This window comes from Podarcis melisellensis (assembly GCF_964234715.1).
Source record: "Podarcis melisellensis genome assembly, chromosome: 2".
Taxonomy (NCBI): Eukaryota; Metazoa; Chordata; class Lepidosauria; order Squamata; family Lacertidae; genus Podarcis; species Podarcis melisellensis.
In genome coordinates this window covers 116,044,700-116,063,326 of record NC_138529.1, presented here as the reverse complement: position 1 = coordinate 116,063,326, position 18,627 = coordinate 116,044,700, and the positions used below count along the sequence as shown (strand labels likewise).

The window sequence follows — 18,627 nt, the reverse complement described above, 5'->3', positions numbered from 1 at the left end:
CACCCTCATTCCTGGGGGAGAGGCAGCCCAAAAGAGGGATGTCAGGGGCTCAGGAGCAGAGGCACAGGAAAGGGAGGAAACGGAGAGCGAGGGGGAGGAATCCGAAGGAAACGTAACCGATGACAGTGGTCCGAGGTCTCTGAGTCTTTCCAGCGAATCGGAAGACTCACAGAAAGGGGCTCCCAGGGTCAGAGCAAGGGGGACACCCCAGGAAGAAGGGGCCAGAGGGGACTCAGAGAGCAGCAGCTGGAAATCGGGACCAGCTTCCCCACCAAAGAGCAGTAGGGGGGAGGAGTCCCAGGTATCGGGATCAGGCTGCTCACCGCCAGCGGGAGGAGATGAGTCAGGATTGGCCACGCCTCCATCGGAGAGCGAGGAAACGGTCGAGAGGAAGGTTGGAAGCTGGGCGCGCGCGCCAAGTTCAAATGTACAGGCAAGCGGCACAGTGGGTAGCCCGGATAGGGAGCCAGGTCCTAAAGCCCGCCGAAAGGAGGGACAGGAGTCAGGGGGGTCAGCGTCAGAAGAGTCCAGGAAGGAGGAGACACCGGGGGGGCAGAAGGACCCAGAGGAGAAAGGAGCAACGGAAAAGGTGGAGTAAGGCTAGGGTCTTAAACTGGTGTACAGGGGGTGGAGACTCAGACAGGGCTTCGCCGATCTAGCGTCTAGACGTAGGGCTGCACGCTGCGGCTTGTAAATGGAAACTGAACTTCAATAAAGACTTTTGTACATTACTACCGGCTAGCGTTGGTCCTCTGTGAGCTGGGACCTGGAGGCAGCTCTGACAAGGGCTTTCTCTGTAGCAGCTCCTACAGAGGGCTGCTCCCCACAGATGTGCCAGAAGGAATTCCCCCCCCACAGATGTGTGCCGGGTACCTTCATTGTACAGCTTGCAGTACATGCAAAAGACATCCATCTTTACTTTGGCGTGCGTTCACACAAACACACATGACCCCCCCCCCCGGGTCATCTAGTCTAACCTCCTGCAATGCAGGAATTTCTTTTTTATATCATATTTTTTATTAATTTTCAATTTCAAACCAATAATAACCACGTTATAACAATACCAAATTATAATACAATTACTAATACGAATTGTTCAAATACCAAATTGTGTAATTTAGGTGGCCTCCCGTGTGCTAGAATTGACGGTTTGATGATTTTCTTTATTTGTGAGTTCCAAAATCTTATTAATTTCAATTACATCCCAGTCAAAATAATAATCCCTTCTACAACAACTGCAATATTAATAACTTCTATTCGTGCTGACACATTAAATGATTTATAGAACTACAAATGAGGAACTCAATCTATATCCTTGTTCTTCCTGTTTGTGGCAATTATTCTGTCCATGTTATTTCTTCCTGTCCTTGTAAAATGCTTTGTCTATCTTTTCCTGGTTGTTGCTGTTCTCCATCGTGTCTGAGCTGATATCCCATTGTTGTTTCAGAGATTTCTCCATTGCTCTCTCTTTTTGCAACAGCTGCAAAAAGTTGCAATGCAGGAATCTCAACCAAATCATAGATGGCCATCTAACCTCCCTTCCACCACATTTATGAAAGATTTGAATGTATTACATTTCAAAGGCCTGTCTGATGGGGCTGTAACTCATCTAATTGGGAACCACTGAAAGACCATTCCTATGTGAAGTTACAGATAGGTAGCAGTGTTGGTCTGCCATAGTCAAAACAAAAAAAATTCCTTCCAGTAGCACCTTAAAGACCAACTAAGTTAGTTCTTGGTATGAGCTTTCGTGTGCATGCACCCTGGACCCCCTGTTTTTCAAAAGCGCAGCCACAGACCCCTAAATTTGAAAATGTTGACACTTCTATGGTCGTTTTTGTTATGTGAATGGTGCTCACAGACTCCTGGGTGAGTTATGCAGACCCCCCTGGGGGTCCACGGACCAGTTCTAAATCATTAACAACAGCAAAGCAATCCTGGCAACAACAATAAACGACTCCTGACATCCCAGTATGAACAGTACTGAGCTATAAGGGCCACAGCGCTTGCGTTCAAGGCACTTTCCTATGTCCCTAATTCCCAATCCAGTTCCCAGGCCCCAATTCTAGTTTATTAAGTTTCAACATTTTCAACACACACCGTCAAACCACAATTTCGCCTTTTCTCTTCTTTCTGACGCCTTCCCACCCTTAACCCCTCGGAGTTGCTGTTTCTCCCCTTCTGCTCTCTTCTCCCTAGCAAACCATAACCACCACATTATGAAAAACTCCTTCCAGTAGCACCTTAAAGACCAGTATGAACAGTACTGAGCTATAAGGGCCACAGCGCTTGCGTTCAAGGCACTTTCCTATGTCCCTAATTCCCAATCCAGTTCCCAGGCCCCAATTCTAGTTTATTAAGTTTCAACATTTTCAACACACACCGTCAAACCACAATTTCGCCTTTTCTCTTCTTTCTGACGCCTTCCCACCCTTAACCCCTCGGAGTTGCTGTTTCTCCCCTTCTGCTCTCTTCTCCCTAGCAAACCATAACCACCACATTATGAAAAACTCCTTCCAGTAGCACCTTAAAGACCAACTAAGTTAGTTCTTGGTATGAGCTTTCGTGTGCATGCACACTTCTTCAGATACCACGAAATATCTGAAGTGGTGTCTGAAGAAGTCTGCATGCACTCAGATATCTGAAATATCTGAGTGCATGCACACGAAAGCTCATACCAAGAACTAACTTAGTTGGTCTTTAAGGTGCTACTGGAAGGAATTTTTTTGGTTTTGACTAGGGCAGACCAACACGGCTACCTATCTGTAACACCACATTATGGTTCCTAACCCAGTTATATTTTTCTTTTTTTGGGGGGGAGGCGAAGGGCAGCGAAAATCAGAGGCGGATCACCACCTCTGCAGGCAGGCAGATCCCAGGATCCCCCCGCAATGGCATCTCCAGGAAGGAATCCCTTCTGAAACACCAGGGCAGCTAATTGAGCTGCTCCCCCAAGTTCCTAGTCCCTAAGAGAGGCGGCATTTGAACCAGGGGCTCCAGCCTTTGGAGCCGCCCTCCGAGCAAGCGCCTTCTGCCTCCACAGCAACGGGGTCCCCACTTTTCCACCCCCCAAAAACCAACCCCGCCGCACCTTCCGCTGGCGGCTCCCTCCATGCAACCAGCCTCCAGCTGCTCTGCCAGGCAATGCGGCTCCTCCTTCGTGGCCCGAGAGGAGCGGGACCGGAAGGTGCGCCCGCTATTCCTTCCCCCCGACAACACCGGGCCTTGGCTCCGAAGGGCCGCTTCCTTTCTAGGAAGGCGAGAGTTCGGCTGCTGGTTGCCTTAACTCCTTCGTGGCGGGATCCAACCGCCAGGTGACAGCGGACTCCCCCCCCCCGCGCGTTTTTGTTTCTTTCTTCTGGGTTACTTACCCCATAAAAAATAATAAAAATTAAAAAAGCATTTAGGGGCAGAGCAAAAAGGGGGAAAAAAGAAGAATTGCATTGCACGGGTTTTGCAGGGTTGGTGTATTGTTTTGTTTTGAAGTTGGAATGGAACACGCGTTTTACAAAACGCACTCACACGAGAAGGCGCAACCGACGAAGAATCTTGAAGGTTGGGAGAACGAGGGGGGGAAAGAGAAAGAGAGAGGGAGAAAGAGAAAGAAAAAGAGAGAGAGAGAGAGAGAGAGAGAGAGAGAGAGAGAGAGAGAGAGAGAGAGAAAGAAAGAAAGAAAGAAAGAAAGAAAGAAAGAAAGAAAGAAAGAAAGAAAGAAAGAAAGGCAGGCATTTCAGATTGTAAGCTTCACTTTCCTCGTTGGTTCGTTTTAAAAAAACAAATCAGGGTGTTGTTATTGGGAGGGGAAATCTGGCTTAAGGGGAAAAAACCTGACAGTTTATTGACTTGCTCAAAATCTTTTGTGTCCTCTGAGAGAGGTGGCCTTCTTGGTGGTGGCCCCCTAAAATACAGAAACACCCAACACACACAGAGGTCTGGGTCTCTGGCCCCATCTCTTTTACACCTTCCAGTTGGTTGATGAAGAAGTCTTTTGAAAACCGAAGATTTTTTACTTCCCTCTATCTAATACGGTTTCTTTGTTGCATTTCTATCCCACCGTCTTCCCCAAAGAGCTCGCACTGGTGTTCATGGTTCTTCTCCCCCTCCTCAATGAATCCCCCCAACAGCCCTTTGAGGTAGGCTAGGCTGAGAGTGAGCTTCATGGCAGAGCGTGGATTTGAACCCGGGTCTCGTTCAACTTTCAGGAGGAATTTCAAAGCCTTCCCTGGTTAGCCAAGGATTTGGTGACCGGAACATCTGCCCTGGCAACCCTGAAATTGCTGGTTTTGAGAACGGGTGTAGAGTTTTAGGACTTTTAAACTGTTTTTAGAAGATTTAATTGTATTGTATCCACATCGTTTGCCACCCTGGGCTCTTTTGGAGGGAGGGTGAGATATAAACTTAAGTAAATCAGGCACATGCTTTTGGGAGTAAATATTCCCATTTGCATCAAGCAGGTGTTACAAAGCAATAAATTAATTTCCGCCTGCCCCAAAGTCCATTTTTCTCTCCCTAAACTGCACCAAGGCTTCACTTCGTCCCGTATTTGACTTTCAAGTGCTTTTTGAGAACTTTTTTTTATGCCAACAGCTGTATGCCATTGTTTAAAATTTATCTAAATTTTCTCTTTAAAAAAAAAACTCTTTAAATTTCTCTTTAAAAGTAGCCAGCCACTTTCCTGATTGTTCTGTATTGCTTAAAAATGTTTTAATGTATGACTGCATCGAATAATTGAAGACATGACTGCTCTTGCCACTTGTGAGAGGATTGCTTACACAGTAAATGTAGACTTTGAATGGACGAGTGTATAAGTGAGTTCTCAATTACAACATATAGGTTAAAAATAAAGACATATGTATTTGGATGATAATAACATCTATATATTAGATAAGCATATATGGAATTGTAATTCTTATAGTGATACAGTATACTAAGCATACCTTTTATATATATATATATATATAAATCACGTTTTCACTTTTTTTTCTATGTTCTTTATTTTAAGTGTTGTTAAAAATGCAGTCCTCCGTTGTCTCCTGAGACAAATGGATGCCAATAATAATAATAATACTAAATGAATAAAACATTTTAATGTTGCTCTTCACCTCTCTGAAGTTTTGCAAGAGCGTAGCGTATAAATAAATACTTTAATAAACAAAATACATTTTCTTGCAAGGAAGAAGCCCATCGAGCTCTGTGAGGCTTACATCTGAGATAAAACACACAGGGCTCATCATATTCCCCTTCTCCAAACCTGCTATCTTATTCCTGATGGATGCACACACTGTGGCAGGCCTGCCCAGGATGTTTTCATTATTTTCTCCTTTCCACTCCTCCTGGTCTCCCCACCCCACCCAGCTTTGTAACTGCCCCACCACAGAGATAGAAAAAGAGAGGTATTGCAACAGAGCCTTCACTTCCGGCTCCTGTCTTCAGGCCTCTGCAAGGAGCATAATGCAAAAATTAAGTTTCCCTCCACCAGCCCTCCTCTGACCTTTTAAAGTGATTAGTGTTGTTGTTCTTTATGTGGTGCCATTAATATGCACGGCACTTTGCTTGGGGAGCTACAACTCATGAAAAAGCAAATATAGCTCTGCTGCTGGTCCATAAGGGGATGGTGAAATTCACAGCTACATTGACTGGCCTCCAGGACTACAACTCCCATCAGTCCCAGTGAGCAGGGTTGTAGTTGAAAAAAATATATGAGGGGGCACCAAGTCTGGCCTTGAAGCAGAGCTTTCCAAACTGTGTGTAGTGACACATTAGCGAGTCAAGCTGGAAAGGGGTTAGTTTAGCCTCTGGTTTGCTAGTAAAACTGAATTAAAACTGTGTCGTGAAATGGTGCATGTCTAAAATATGAAAAGTTTGGAGAGCTCAGCCTTGAAGCATAGAGAGTCCAGCTGTTTAAGGCTGAATCTGCAACCAGAGGATTTTCCACTACCTGAAGATAAGGCTTTGCATTTTGTGAGGTTTGCACTCCCTTCTGACCTTGAGGAAATTGCCTCAATTGACTACTTTTAATAGCAATAATAATTTTATGAGTTATACTTCGCCAACCTGGCTGGGTTGCCCCAACCGCTCTTTTAGCTAGAAAACAATTCAAAAGCAATCTGTGGTGTGTGTTTGTGTGTTGCCACGGATAAGTATACAAGCTGAATGTTGAAAGATTTGGGACAGATTTTTTTAAAAATCCTTCACGCAGCGCAGAGTTAAACTGTGGAACTCACTCCCACAGGATTCTAAGGCATAAACTGCCTCTGATAAACGTGTACACAAGCTGACCTTGCGTCTACATCCAGCCAAATTTTGGTACTGTACTTAACAAAGTGTTGATGATGAAAGGTTCTGTGGAACCCAGAGGCTTGCCAGGCATTCTGCCAGATAAGGGTTTAACTTTGCGATGCATTTTATTGTTTTATGTCTTTTCTTCTGGTTTATTTATTAGTCTGGCAATGTAGCTTCAGCTACACAGATAAATATTATTATTTCTTTAACTTCTGTACCACCCCTTATCTTAAGATCACAAGGTGGTTTACGCTACAGAAACAATATTCCAAATATAAACACAACCATATAAATACTCAGAATATAAACACAATATTTGGAAGCTTGCCACACTGTTGTGATATCTGGGTTGGAACTGGAAGTCAACCCCCTGCCCCAAACACCCAACAATTTTGAAACTCCAGTCGACAAGATCCTGTGATTTCCATCATCACCTTCTCATTGCTACTCATCTATGATTTCCACTCATCACTCCCCACAGGAGGGGAACGTGCTCTTGGGCTTAAGTCCTGCTTGCGGGCATCTGTTTGGAATCATAAGAGTGGGAAGGGGGACCCCAAGGAGTCATCTAGTCTTGCTGTTTAGTCGTTTAGTCGTGTGCGGCTCTTCCTGACCCCATGGACCAGAACACGCCAGGCTCTCCTGTCTTCCACTGCCTCCCACAGTTTGGTCAAACTCATGTTTGTAGCTTCGAGAACACTGTCCCGCCATCTCATCCTCTGTCGTCCCCTTCTCCTTGTGCCCTCCATCTTTCCCAACATCAGGGTCTTTTCCAGGGAGTCTTCTCTTCTCATGAGGTGGCCAAAGTCTTGGAGCCTCAGCTTCAGGATCTGTCCTTCCAGTGAGCACTCAGGGCTGATTCCCTTAAGAATGGATCGGTTTGATCTTCTTGCAGTTGTGATAGGAATTTTATGGTCTTAGATATATGGCAACTAAGGGAAAAGGGCATATTTTTATTTACAGCACAGTCCATGGGACTCTCCAGAGTCTCCTCCAGCACCAGAATTCAAAAGCATCCATTCTTCGGCGATCAGCCTTCTTTATGGTCCAGCTCTCACTTCCATACATCACTACTGGGAAAACCAGAGCTTTTACTATACGGACCTTTGTTGGCAAGGTGAGGTCTCTGCTTTTTAAGATGCTGTCTAGGTTTGTCATCAAAGCAGGAATCCCAGGAACAGCTGGCGGGGAAAACTTCCAGCCTGAAACAGCAGAGAGCTGCTGCCAGTCAGTGCAAACAACACGAAAGCTTATACAGTACCAGAACAAACTTAGTTGGTCTATAAGGTGCTACTAGACAAAATAAAAAATAAAAATAAATATATTTTTTTAATTTAACACTGAGCTGGCTAAGGCAACTTCCTATTTCCCTACGAGCGTTGAGCACAGGTTACTCCTGCGCAGGCCACGCACAGATGCAATCTAGGGTTAAACTGCAAGAAATTTTTAAAAGTGCCATTTATTATTTTGCACCAGCAAGCGCAAGGAACCCACAACACGCGCCTCTGCCTCCCCCCTTTTCATCTTCCACTTAGGCTGGCTCTTATTACACCAAGCGGGAAGCGGCGCTGAAATGGACTGCGCCATTTCAGGCTACAGGGGGGGGGTAGGTTTATATTTTTTTAAAAAATATATAAATAAGAACAAACCAGCTGCACTTTGCAATGAGAAAGGTGCCACTGTAGGACATTTTCTTTTCCCCCACGCCGTGCTGCTTTTCTGCTTGCAGCGGTTTTGAAACGACCTACATATATCATTTCGTTTGAAAGTTGGTATGTCCCGCTTTCTGGAGCGGAGCAGACCATTTCGCCACCTTGTTCCGGGGGGGGGGGAGAGGAGTTGGAGATAGAGAGAGGAAAAAGAAGGAAGAGACCAAGGCCTAAATCATTCCTGACTTCCTTTGAATAGTTTGAGCCAGCTCAAGGGGGGAGGGGGAAAGGAGGCTTCCCCAGAAAGGAAGAAGAGGGGAGAGAGTTTCCTTGACCCGACCCGCGAACGTGTGAATGCGACTCCTGGTAGGCTGCAGTGTTTGCAAAAAAAAAAGCGGGGGGAAAGAGAGGGGGAGAATCTGGGCTTCGGCGGGTTTCCTTGCAAAAGGGGCTGAGTGCATCGGAAGGAGAAGCAAGGGAGTGCTGTTGTTTTCCTGCCCCTTCCTCCAGGTGTGCGAGGGGGGCCCCAAAGGTGCGGAGCAGTGGGGTTACCTCTTGGCATTTCTGGGTGTCTTTGGACACCGAAACGTAGACTTATTAAAAAAGGCTGCATAGACTGAAGAGCCTCATTGTCCGCAGAGGAGACTTCGCAGTCGCTTGCGAAGCCATTTTGTTGGCGAGGAAGGCAGACCTTTGCCTAGCAGAGAAAACACATCCTGGATTTTTATTTATTATTATTATCATCATCATCATCATCATTATTATTTATTAGTTAAACAGGGAGCTGTGATTTTGGTGGCAGGGGAGGGGTGTTCCTGTGTTTATTTTCTAACTCGCATCCTTATTTCCTAGGGAGAAATGTGTGGTTGTTGCTGTTGTTTTTAAATCACGCATTTGTTGGTTTAGAAAAGATGCACGTGGGAAGGCAGCTTCCGCCAGGAGGGGAGCAAGCCTTAGCTCGGTGGCTTTGGGTGCAGAAGGCCCCAGGTTCAGTCTGCGGGTAGAGCCTGGAGCCCCCCAGCCTCAAAACCAGGAGAGCTGCTGCCAGCCCGTGTTGACTATATGGAGCTGTGCGCCCTGAGCTAGGTGGGCTCCGTGGGAGGGAGTCAACGCTCCTGCTGCTCAGAGTAAACCCACGAACATGCTTGACTTTAATTTCAGTGGGTCTGCTCTAGGCAAAACTGAAGTTGCAAGGCGGCTTTTTGTGTTGCAAAGGAAAGTATTTTTGTTACTGTCCTCAGTGTTACGGGGTTGTGGAAACTTGGGTTGCGACGAGCCCTGGTGCACACAGACTCCTGCACCCTTTATTAGTCCAGCTGGGCTAGCTCGGTTGGTTAGAGCGTGGGGCTGGTGACGGCAACGTTGCAGGTTCGATCCCTGAATGGGGCAGCTGGATCTTCCTGCATTGCAAGGGGGTCAGACTAGATGATGCTCAGGGTCCCGTCCAACGCTGTAATTCTATGATCTCTGTTTAGTCACGTCAAAGAGGGAGTTTCCTTCCTCTACATAACTGTTAAATCTGTAAGGGCCCTGGCCTCATTGGCATCCGGCTACCTCACATCCCTTTGAGCAAAACAAAAAAAAATTCCTTCCAGTAGCACCTTAAAGACCAACTAAGTTAGTTCTTGGTATGAGCTTTCGTGTGCATGCACACTTCTTCAGATACATGGGGTAACTGTGCCCCTGAAGGACCAGGTGCGCAGCCTGGGAGTCATTTTGGACTCACAGCTGTCCATGGAGGCGCAGGTTAACTCTGTGTCCAGGGCAGCTGTCTACCAGCTCCACCTGGTACGCAGGCTAAGACCCTACCTCCCCGCGGACTGTCTCGCCGGAGTGGTGCATGCTCTAGTTATCTCACGCTTGGACTACTGCAACGCGCTCTACGTGGGGCTACCTTTGAAGGTGACCCGGAAACTGCAATTAATCCAGAATGCGGCAGCTAGACTGGTGACTGGGAGTGGCCGCCGGGACCACATAACACCGGTTCTGAGAGATCTGCACTGGCTCCCAGTACGTTTCCGAGCACGATTCAAAGGGTTGGTGCTGACCTTTAAAGCCCTAAACGGCCTCGGTCCTGTATACCTGAAGGAGCGTCTCCACCCCCATCGTTCAGCCCGGACACTGAGATCCAGTGCCGAGGGCCTTCTGGCGGTTCCCTCATTGCGAGAAGTGAGGCTACAGGGAACCAGACAGAGGGCCTTCTCGGTAGTGGCGCCCGCCCTGTGGAACGCCCTCCCATCAGATGTCAAAGAGATAAAGAATTACCTGACATTCAGAAAACATCTTAAAGCAGCCCTGTTCAGGGAAGTTTTTAATATGTAATGCTGTACTGTTTTTAACACTGATTGGGAGCCGCCCAGAGTGGCTGGGGAAACTCAGCCAGATGGGCGGGGTATAAATAATAAATTATTATTATTATTATTATTATTATTATTATGAAACAGAAGTTTCCAGACCCTTCTATATAGTGAGAAGGTGGGGAGGGGTATTACTCAGAAGGGTTGTGGGAATGGGTGATTGGCAGATAGCTGTGATGAGCCTGTTGACGACTCTTAACGACTGCAATAGGTCTTACAGGAAAAAGCAAGGGGCGAGAAGGTGAAAAATGGCTTTGTCATGTATAATGAGATAAGAATCCAATGTCTTTGTTCAGACCAGGTCTCTCCATGGTTTTAAGTTTGGTGATAAGTTGCAATTCAGCAGCTTCTCTTTCTGAGTCTATTTCTATTTCTGAAATTCCTTTGTAGTAAAACAGCTACTTTGAGATCTTGTATAGAATGTCCTGGGAGACTGAAGTGTTCTCCTACTGGTTTCTCTGTCTTGTGATTCCTGATGTCCGATTTATGTCCGTTTATTCTTTGGCGTAAGGTCTGGCCTGTTTGTCCAATATAGAGAGCTGAAGGACACTGTTGGCATCCCTTTGAGGTAATCCATTGCTCATAGTGTGGGTTGTGAGGTTGGTTTTGTGCCAGCCTTGCAATTCAGCCCAGTGCGGTTACGCTCTCGGGCAGCAATCCTGTACCCGCTTACCTGGGAGTAAGTTCCATTGAGCTCTGCGAGGTACTGAGGCTTACTTCTGAGTAGGCTCATATATCAGCATGGTACTGTTGCTGCAGGTTGAGGGTCCCTGGGGGTGGGTCATGTATCCCATATTACTACTACTACTACTGTTTATTGCCTTTATATCTTACTTTTTACTCCAAAGACCTCAAGGGGGCATTTATGGTTCTCCCCCATTAATTTGATTTTGAATTGATTTTAGAGCGAATTGATTTTAGAGTGCTGTGTTACTTTTATTGTTGTTAGCCGCTCCGAGCCCAGCTTTGGCTGGGGAGGGTGGGATATAAATAAATTATTATTATTATTATTATTATTATTATTATTATTATTATTATTATTTGATCCCCACAACAACCCTGCGAGGTAGGTTAGGCTGAGAGGCATTGACTGGCCCAAGACACATCCACTAAAATTGCCTTGTCGCACTCTCTGTACAGACCTAGTGCTCAGTTACCTACACAAAAGTCTTGTGCTCTGCTGATATGCAAGCAGGATACATATCGCCCAGCCAAGCAAAATGCAACAGGCACAGCAACATGCATCATTCTGGATTTTTATGTCTATAGCTCCAACTATATCTCTGTTTGTCACTATTTTCTCTTGCTCTTTCCCCCAGTAAATCACACTCCCCATTTCACCTCTCGGACAGAAGTAAACCCACTGAACGAAACAGGGCTTAAACTTGGAATAAACGTGCCCAAGATTGCATCTTCCTTTACCATCTCTGAGGGGGATCTCGTTCACAGAGAGAGAGAGAGAGAGATTCTCTGATATGTCATGGCCATAAACGCCCAATTGCATTTACAAAATTAAGACTTGATCTAATAGCCTTCTGCCTTTCTCGATTACCTTTGGAAATCATCTTTAAAGCTGCAAGGGATTTTCTTTGGATCAGTGTTTCTGTGTGTTCTGCAAGACAAGACACTGTTCATTACATCACCCAGTGCCCCCTCTATAAAGATCCTCCTGGAAAACATTTGTCTTGAGTTCAGCTGTGGGGGAAATGTTATTACGTCAACTGAGTTTGTGTGGTTTTTACTGCTGGCCAAGGAAAAGAAGGCTACCTTGTATTTGTGTTGGCTGCTGGGAAATTAAAAGCCAGATTTGCGGCTCAACTGTTGTCGTTTGGTCGTTTAGTCGTGTCCGACTCTTCGTGACCCCCTGGACCAGAGCATGCCAGGCATTCCTGTCTTCCACTGCCTCCCACAGTTTTGTCAAACTCATGCTGGTAGCTTTGAGAACACTGTCCCACCATCTCGTCCTCTGTTGTCCCCTTCTCCTTGTGCCCTCCATCTTTCCCAACATCAGGGTCTTTTCCAGGGAGTCTTCTCTTCTCATGAGGTGGCCAAAGTATTGGAGCCTCCGCTTCAGGATCTGTCCTTCCAGTGAGCACTCAGGGCTGATTTCCCTAAGAATGGAGAGGTTTGATCTTCTTGCAGCCCATGGGACTCTCAAGAGTCTCCTATCAATGCCTTTCCCCTGCTTTGTTTCAGCAGAACAAATAAAATGGTTACTGTTGAATCAACTCCCTTCCCCTAAAGGTTGTGGGATGTTAGACAGGTAAGCTCCCTAAAGAAGAAATCGGTCAGCCTGCAGCCTAACAGTGTGGGGTAGTGGTTAGAGAGAGTCAGGCTAGGAGAACAGGGTTCAAATCCCCGCTCATCCATGAAGCTCACTGGGTGTGACTTCGGCTCAGTCCGACCTACCTCACAAGGTTATTATGGGGCTTGCCATAAGTCTGGAATCTCCTGGACTTATCCTGAATACTGCAGCTGCAAACAGTGCCTGGGTGGAAGTCGGTGAAATTTGTCTGGTCAAATCCGGACATATTGCAGCCCATGTGTTGGCAGTATCGTTCTTGCCTCAGAAATAGCTCAAAAAATTTCCATTTCTTTACGATTTTGCTAAAAAAGCTCAATGACTCCTCCTCTCCGGATTTGAAATAAGGGTAAAGGTAAAGGTACCCCTGCCCGTTCAGGCCAGTCTTGCCAGACTCTAGGGTTGTGCGCTCATCTCACTCTATAGGCCGGGAGCCAGCGCTGTCCGCAGACACTTCCGGGTCACGTGGCCAGCGTGACAAGCTGCATCTGGCGAGCCAGCGCAGCGCACGGAACGCCGTTTACCTTCCCGCTGGTAAGCGGTCCCGATTTATCTACTTGCACCCGGAGGTGCTTTCCATCTGCTAGGTTGGCAGGCGCTGGGACCGAACGACAGGAGCGCACCCCGCTGCGGGGATTTGAACCGCCGACCTTGCGATCGGCAAGTCCTAGCCGCTGAGGTTTTACCCACAGCACCACCGGATTTGAAATATGAAATCCACCGGATTTGAAATATGGCAACCCTAATAAAATGGGAAGGGAGGGAACCATGTACACCACCCCGAGGTTGGTTTGCTCAGTTTTATTCCCTACCCCAAATAAAGTGCTGAGAAGTGAATATTTGCATTTCATGCCTCTTCTGTTTCTTCTTTTCCAAGGCGTTAGCTGGAGATGTCCTCTCATTCTTTGCCCTTGAGATTCTCTCTAGAGGGTTAAATCCACCAAGTCCAGATTCCTAGAGGAATAACTGTCTAGGAACCAAAGATGTGAATGGTCAAAGTCCTAGACAGGCAAGACATTGACTAGGCTCTTGTATACTATCATAGTGGCAGTATTCTCAATGGAAAGAACCCCAGCAATTGAGGGGTGTTGAGCACCAATTGAGGGGTGTTGAGCACCAATTGAGGGGTGTTGAGTACCGTCCAGGACCCAGCGTGCTTCCGGAAAGGTGGGTGAGTGGAACAAACGTTCTCCTTTGCCTTTTTTTTAATAGGTTGGATCCAGCTCTTTTCACCTGTACACTCATAATGGCTGGAGTTAACACAGAGACGTAAACGTCCATCTGCTCGTTGGGTCGACCTCAGAAGGAGTCCGCACGCAGACATGGCGAGCTGTTGCGCAGTGCCCAGATGCAACAACCGCCGTTGGCGAGGATCCCACGTCACGTTTCACAGGTAAGCTGGGCCACCTGGAAGGAAGTGTGGTGGGTGGGGTACAAATGATTGCAAAACCTCCTCCTGCCTTGCTCAAATATAGTGCAGTTCTGTGACACAATTCTGGGCACCACCATTTAAGAAGGATGTTTCATTGTACACAGGTTGTACAATGACAATAAAGGTATTATTATTTTTATTTTTATTATGTTGACAAGCTGGAATGTGTGCAGAGGAGGGCAGCCAAGATGTTATGGGGTCATTTACACCGAGTAAATTGGCAAAAATGTATAAATCCCAATCAAAATAAGTGTTGGAAATGTAAAGAGAAAGAAGGTTATTTTTATCATATGTTAATGCTTACTGGGAAATGATATATAATGAATTGATAAAGATGTTTAAAATAACATTTGTATAAAAAAACCAGAAGCTTTCCTTTTGGGAATTACAGAGACACAACTACCTAAACTGTACAGAAAATTTTTCATGTATGCGACTATAGCGGCAAGAATGTTACTTTCCTAAAAGTGGAAAGAAGAAGAAGTCCCAGCAAGAGGAGAATAGATATAAAAATTTAAAGAATCGGCAGAATTAGCGAAACTTACTGGAAAAATAAGAAATCAAGATAACATACTTTTTAATAAAATAATGGAAATGGTTTATTGAATATTTACAGACAAACTGTAAACAGATAAGAACATTGGCAGGATTATTGTAATAACCTGCAGTTTATTTAAAGTAGATGAATAAATGAGCAAAATATGTTAATTTGGTTATACAGAAAATATTAAAAATAAATTGAAGGGACCACAGGAAGAGGGGGAAGGAAGCCAAGGTCTGAAATGTTAAAATGATTGTAAAATTATTGAAATGTATAAAGTTTAAAATCATAAATAAAATAAAATAAGATGATCAAGGCTCTGGAAACCAAGTGGAGATGGAACATAACCCTCAGGTTAATGTAATGTAATAATGGATGGCATTTTCCATGACTACGTGAACGCCCAACTCTTTAAAATTCAAAACCAAATTGTTTCAGGTTTCCTCTCACAAAGGAGGACCAGTTGAAAAAGTGGCTCGTGAACATCGGACGTCAGAACTTCACTCCCTCGTACAACGACGTCGTGTGCTCAGAGCACTTCAGGAGGACGGATTTTTGGGGCAAAGTAGCTTCCGGGCGGCGGGAACTCAAACCTGGAGCAATCCCGACTGTCATTCGTCGACCGAAAAAGGTGGGGGATTTATTTATTTTTTAAAGACCAAACAGAAGGTGCCCACGCGCCCTACATTTACACTACTGGGAAGTGTAGTTTGTTCAGGGGGTTGGGGGGTTGTAGCTCTGTGAGGGTAAACTACAGTTTCCAGGATTATTTTTTTGAGAACGTTGTGTACTTTAAATGTACGGTGTGTGCAAAGCCTGATGGTTCGTTTGACGATCCTCAGGAATTACTTATCTGTGTTTTTATCTTGTATTTTTATCTTGTGAACAGCCCTCAGATCTTTGGATGAATATAAATGTAATAACTAAAAATAATAGTAGAGAAAATCAAGGCTGGTATATACCGTAAATCTAATAAATAAAAATAAAAATAATAAAATCAGTCATCATTATTTGATTTAATGTACCCTTTAAAAATATAGGAATGGGTTAAGGCAAATTTCTTCCTGTTATAAGAAAAACTGCTCCCTTTTCCTTATGGGGTATTCCAGAGCCAGCCAGAGTACATTGAGAAGCATAGTTTGAAGTTTATTCAAGGAACTTTTGCAACAGGGTCCCCACTCCCCACACACAGGAGGGAGGAGAACCCAGAACAATGGTGTGCAAGTCCTTTTATAAACTTTTGAAATTGCCCACCCTGTAGTCCAAGACCCACCCCCACCCCAAAAAAACCCCCATCATACGTACATCACAGAAGGAGGCAGTCTACAGCAGAAGTCCTATCCTGCCAGGATACCTGATAATGGTCACTGATTGCTTTACCTTGGCAGCCTGGCCATTCTTTTGTCATGGTTAATACTTTAGCTCCTGAATCCAGATCACAGGTTCACTCTATTCATACACAAATACGTCCTTAAGACAGGATTTACAAGCAAAAAGACAAAGGGAAAGCTTTCCCCATTTGCCTTCTTTACTGCAGAGGAACATCTGAGGTCATAGGGAGAGTCAAAATGGCTTCAGGATTGCTCTCCTGTGGTATTTCAGACACATGGTTCATATATTTAGATATGTGTGCCTTTATGAATATTTCTTCTATGTCTGAGACCTTCAAATTCTTATAACAACCGGAACAACTAACTCACTCTGAAACTCATCTACAGGTGGTACCTAACACCAAGGAAATTAGCACTAATACGCCCTGGAACCTCACCAAAATACTGGAGAGGGTGCACCTCCACAGGCACATACCTCCACATGTGGTGGGAATGCACTAAAATCCAACTATTTTGGACAACAGCCATACAAGAAATATGTAAAATAACGAAGTCATAACCCACCTACTTTTAGCAGCCAGGAACATCATAACCAGACATTGGAGAGACCTGTCAGGAGTAAGCATGGATCAATAGTACCAAATCGTATGGGAAACAGCCCTACTAGAAAAAATAACCAATAAACTGAAACTGACACGGGGACAAACAGAAGAAGATGCCTTTATCCCCTTTATCACATAGACAGTCCAAAAAGACAATGACAAAAATCCACCAACAGCATACAAATCAATATGGCTAACCTGATTCAAAAACACACACACACGAAAACAAAGTTCACCACAGCCAATCACAAACAAGCAACTGCACCCGAGGCGAACCCCAATTTCTCTCACCACCAAAGGAACACAAGTGAATAGCAAAGAAAACCCACACAAAGACGCTGACACAAAACCCCACACATACATTAAGCAAATTAGAAACATCACCTCCCAACCCCACCTCTCTCGCCTTTCCCCCCCTCCACCTCTCCCCTCCTTTTTCTTTCTAATGTAACCCTAATGTCTCAACAAATGAAACTGACCTATGGAAAATGTAACTTGAAAAAAGAGACATTGCGCATACCTTTGTAAACCAAGAAAACTTTAATAAAAAACAACAACAACCGGAACAACTCTGTATTTTGCCCCTCTGTCTTGGAACGTAAACATCATTGTGGACTTAATAATAATAATAATAATATATTTATACCCTGCCCATCTGGCTGAGTTTCCCCGGCCACTCTGGGCGGCTCCCAATCAAATGTTAAAAACAGTACAGCATTAAATATTAAAAACTTCCCTAAGCAGGGCTGCCTTCAGATGTCTTTTAAAGATAGGATAGCTGCTTATTTCCTTCACATCTGATGGGAGGGCATTCAACAGGGCGGGCGCCACTACCGAGAAGGCCCTCTGTCTGGTTCCCTGTAACCTCACTTCTTGCAAAGAGGGAACCGCCAGAAGGCCCTCGGCGCTGGACCTCAGCGTCCAGGCAGAACGATGGGGATGGAGACGCTCCTTCAGGTATACAGGACCGAGGCTGTTTAGGGCTTTAAAGGTCAGCACCAACACTTTGAATTGTGCTCGGAAACGTACTGGGAGCCAATGCAGATCGCTCAGGACCGGTGTTATGTGGTCCCAGCGGCCACTCCCAGTCACCAGTCTAGCTGCCGCATTCTGGATTAATTGCAGTTTCCAGGTCACCTTCAATAATCCTTTAATAATGGCTTCAGAGCTCCTATAAGTGCCCTGCTGCTAAATCAGGCCATTGGCCTACCTTGCCCCAGGCTGCCTACCCCAGAGGTAGCCATTGTGGTGACTTCCAGAATTTGTGGACTTCCAACTCCCATGAGCCCCAGAAAGCACGGCCAATTGTCGGGAATGATGGGAGTTGCAGTCTACCACATCTGGACTCCTTTTTGCCTGTTTCAAGATTGAGGAAACTGTGGTCCCCCCAGATATTGTTGAATTTCAGCATCCCTGACCATTAACCCTGCTGGCTGGGACTGATGGTATCTGAAGGTATACTTCATTAGCGATCATGAGGAGGAGGGGAAATAAAGATGTGTTCCTATCGGTCTGATGCTCTTTGGTTTGTTTGACATTTACAAATGACAAACACAGAACGGCAGAAGACGATTTGCAACCAGGAAGTGTTGCAAATAGGCCTGGCTTTCTGAGACAGAGACTCTCACCAGGCCCAAAGCCAAGCTCTCTTCTCCTACAGCAAAAGCGGCTTCGGTTACTGTTGTTGTTGCATTTTAGGACTGCTTCCTAACTGCTCTTTGTTTTACTTTCCTTTCGCAGGGCTCTGGAAAGGGTCTGGCTAAAACGAGAAAGTGCCTTGTCCGCCGTAAAGCGCCCGATCTGGAGCCAAGCAGCCAAACTTTGGCAGTCGGCGAAAGCGATGTCGAAGCAGCAGCAGCAGCCTCCAAGAGCGACATTGTGATCCTGGAGCATTCGTACTCGGCACCGGCAAGTCCAGGTGAAGCCAGGCAGTCGATGCCACAAAAGTTCATAATAAATGACAGGCCTCTGTGAAAGATGCTCAGCTTGGTGGTGCCAAGCAGAAGAATATTTTAATTATTTGGAGAGGGGGGAGAGAAGCGTTCAAAGCCCACCTCTTCCTGCAAAGACCCCTGTGTCCTCATAGCCTACAGAAACGAAACCAAACTACAGCAGAACCTCGGTTCCCGAA

The 18,627-nt window shown here is 45.5% G+C and overlaps 2 protein-coding genes across 10 annotated transcripts in view; one reads left to right on the top strand and one right to left on the bottom strand.

The window, feature by feature from the left end:
- The window catches only part of LOC309364349 (uncharacterized protein), a 29,740-nt gene extending 26,515 nt beyond the window's left edge, over nucleotides 1–3,225 (bottom strand). For both annotated transcript variants that reach the window (XM_081901403.1, XM_081901404.1), the window contains exon 1: nucleotides 3,092–3,225. The gene's annotated coding sequence lies outside the window, so the exon portion shown is untranslated. The remainder of the gene's footprint in view (nucleotides 1–3,091) is intronic.
- Nucleotides 3,226–8,117: 4,892 nt separating this feature from the next.
- The window catches only part of LOC309364350 (uncharacterized protein), a 29,169-nt gene continuing 18,659 nt past the window's right edge, over nucleotides 8,118–18,627 (top strand). For 4 of the 8 annotated variants that reach the window (XM_081901412.1, XM_081901409.1, XM_081901411.1 and 1 more), the window contains exons 1-4: nucleotides 8,118–8,463; nucleotides 13,803–13,983; nucleotides 15,002–15,194; nucleotides 18,237–18,414. In XM_081901412.1, coding sequence (XP_081757538.1) covers nucleotides 13,913–13,983; nucleotides 15,002–15,194; nucleotides 18,237–18,414 — 442 coding nt within the window. In that variant the 5' untranslated portion in view covers nucleotides 8,118–8,463; nucleotides 13,803–13,912. Of the gene's footprint in view, nucleotides 8,464–13,337; nucleotides 13,600–13,802; nucleotides 13,984–15,001; nucleotides 15,195–18,236; nucleotides 18,415–18,627 lie in introns of those variants that run through there. The other 4 variants (XM_081901408.1, XM_081901405.1, XM_081901406.1 and 1 more) reach the window with 3 other exon arrangements.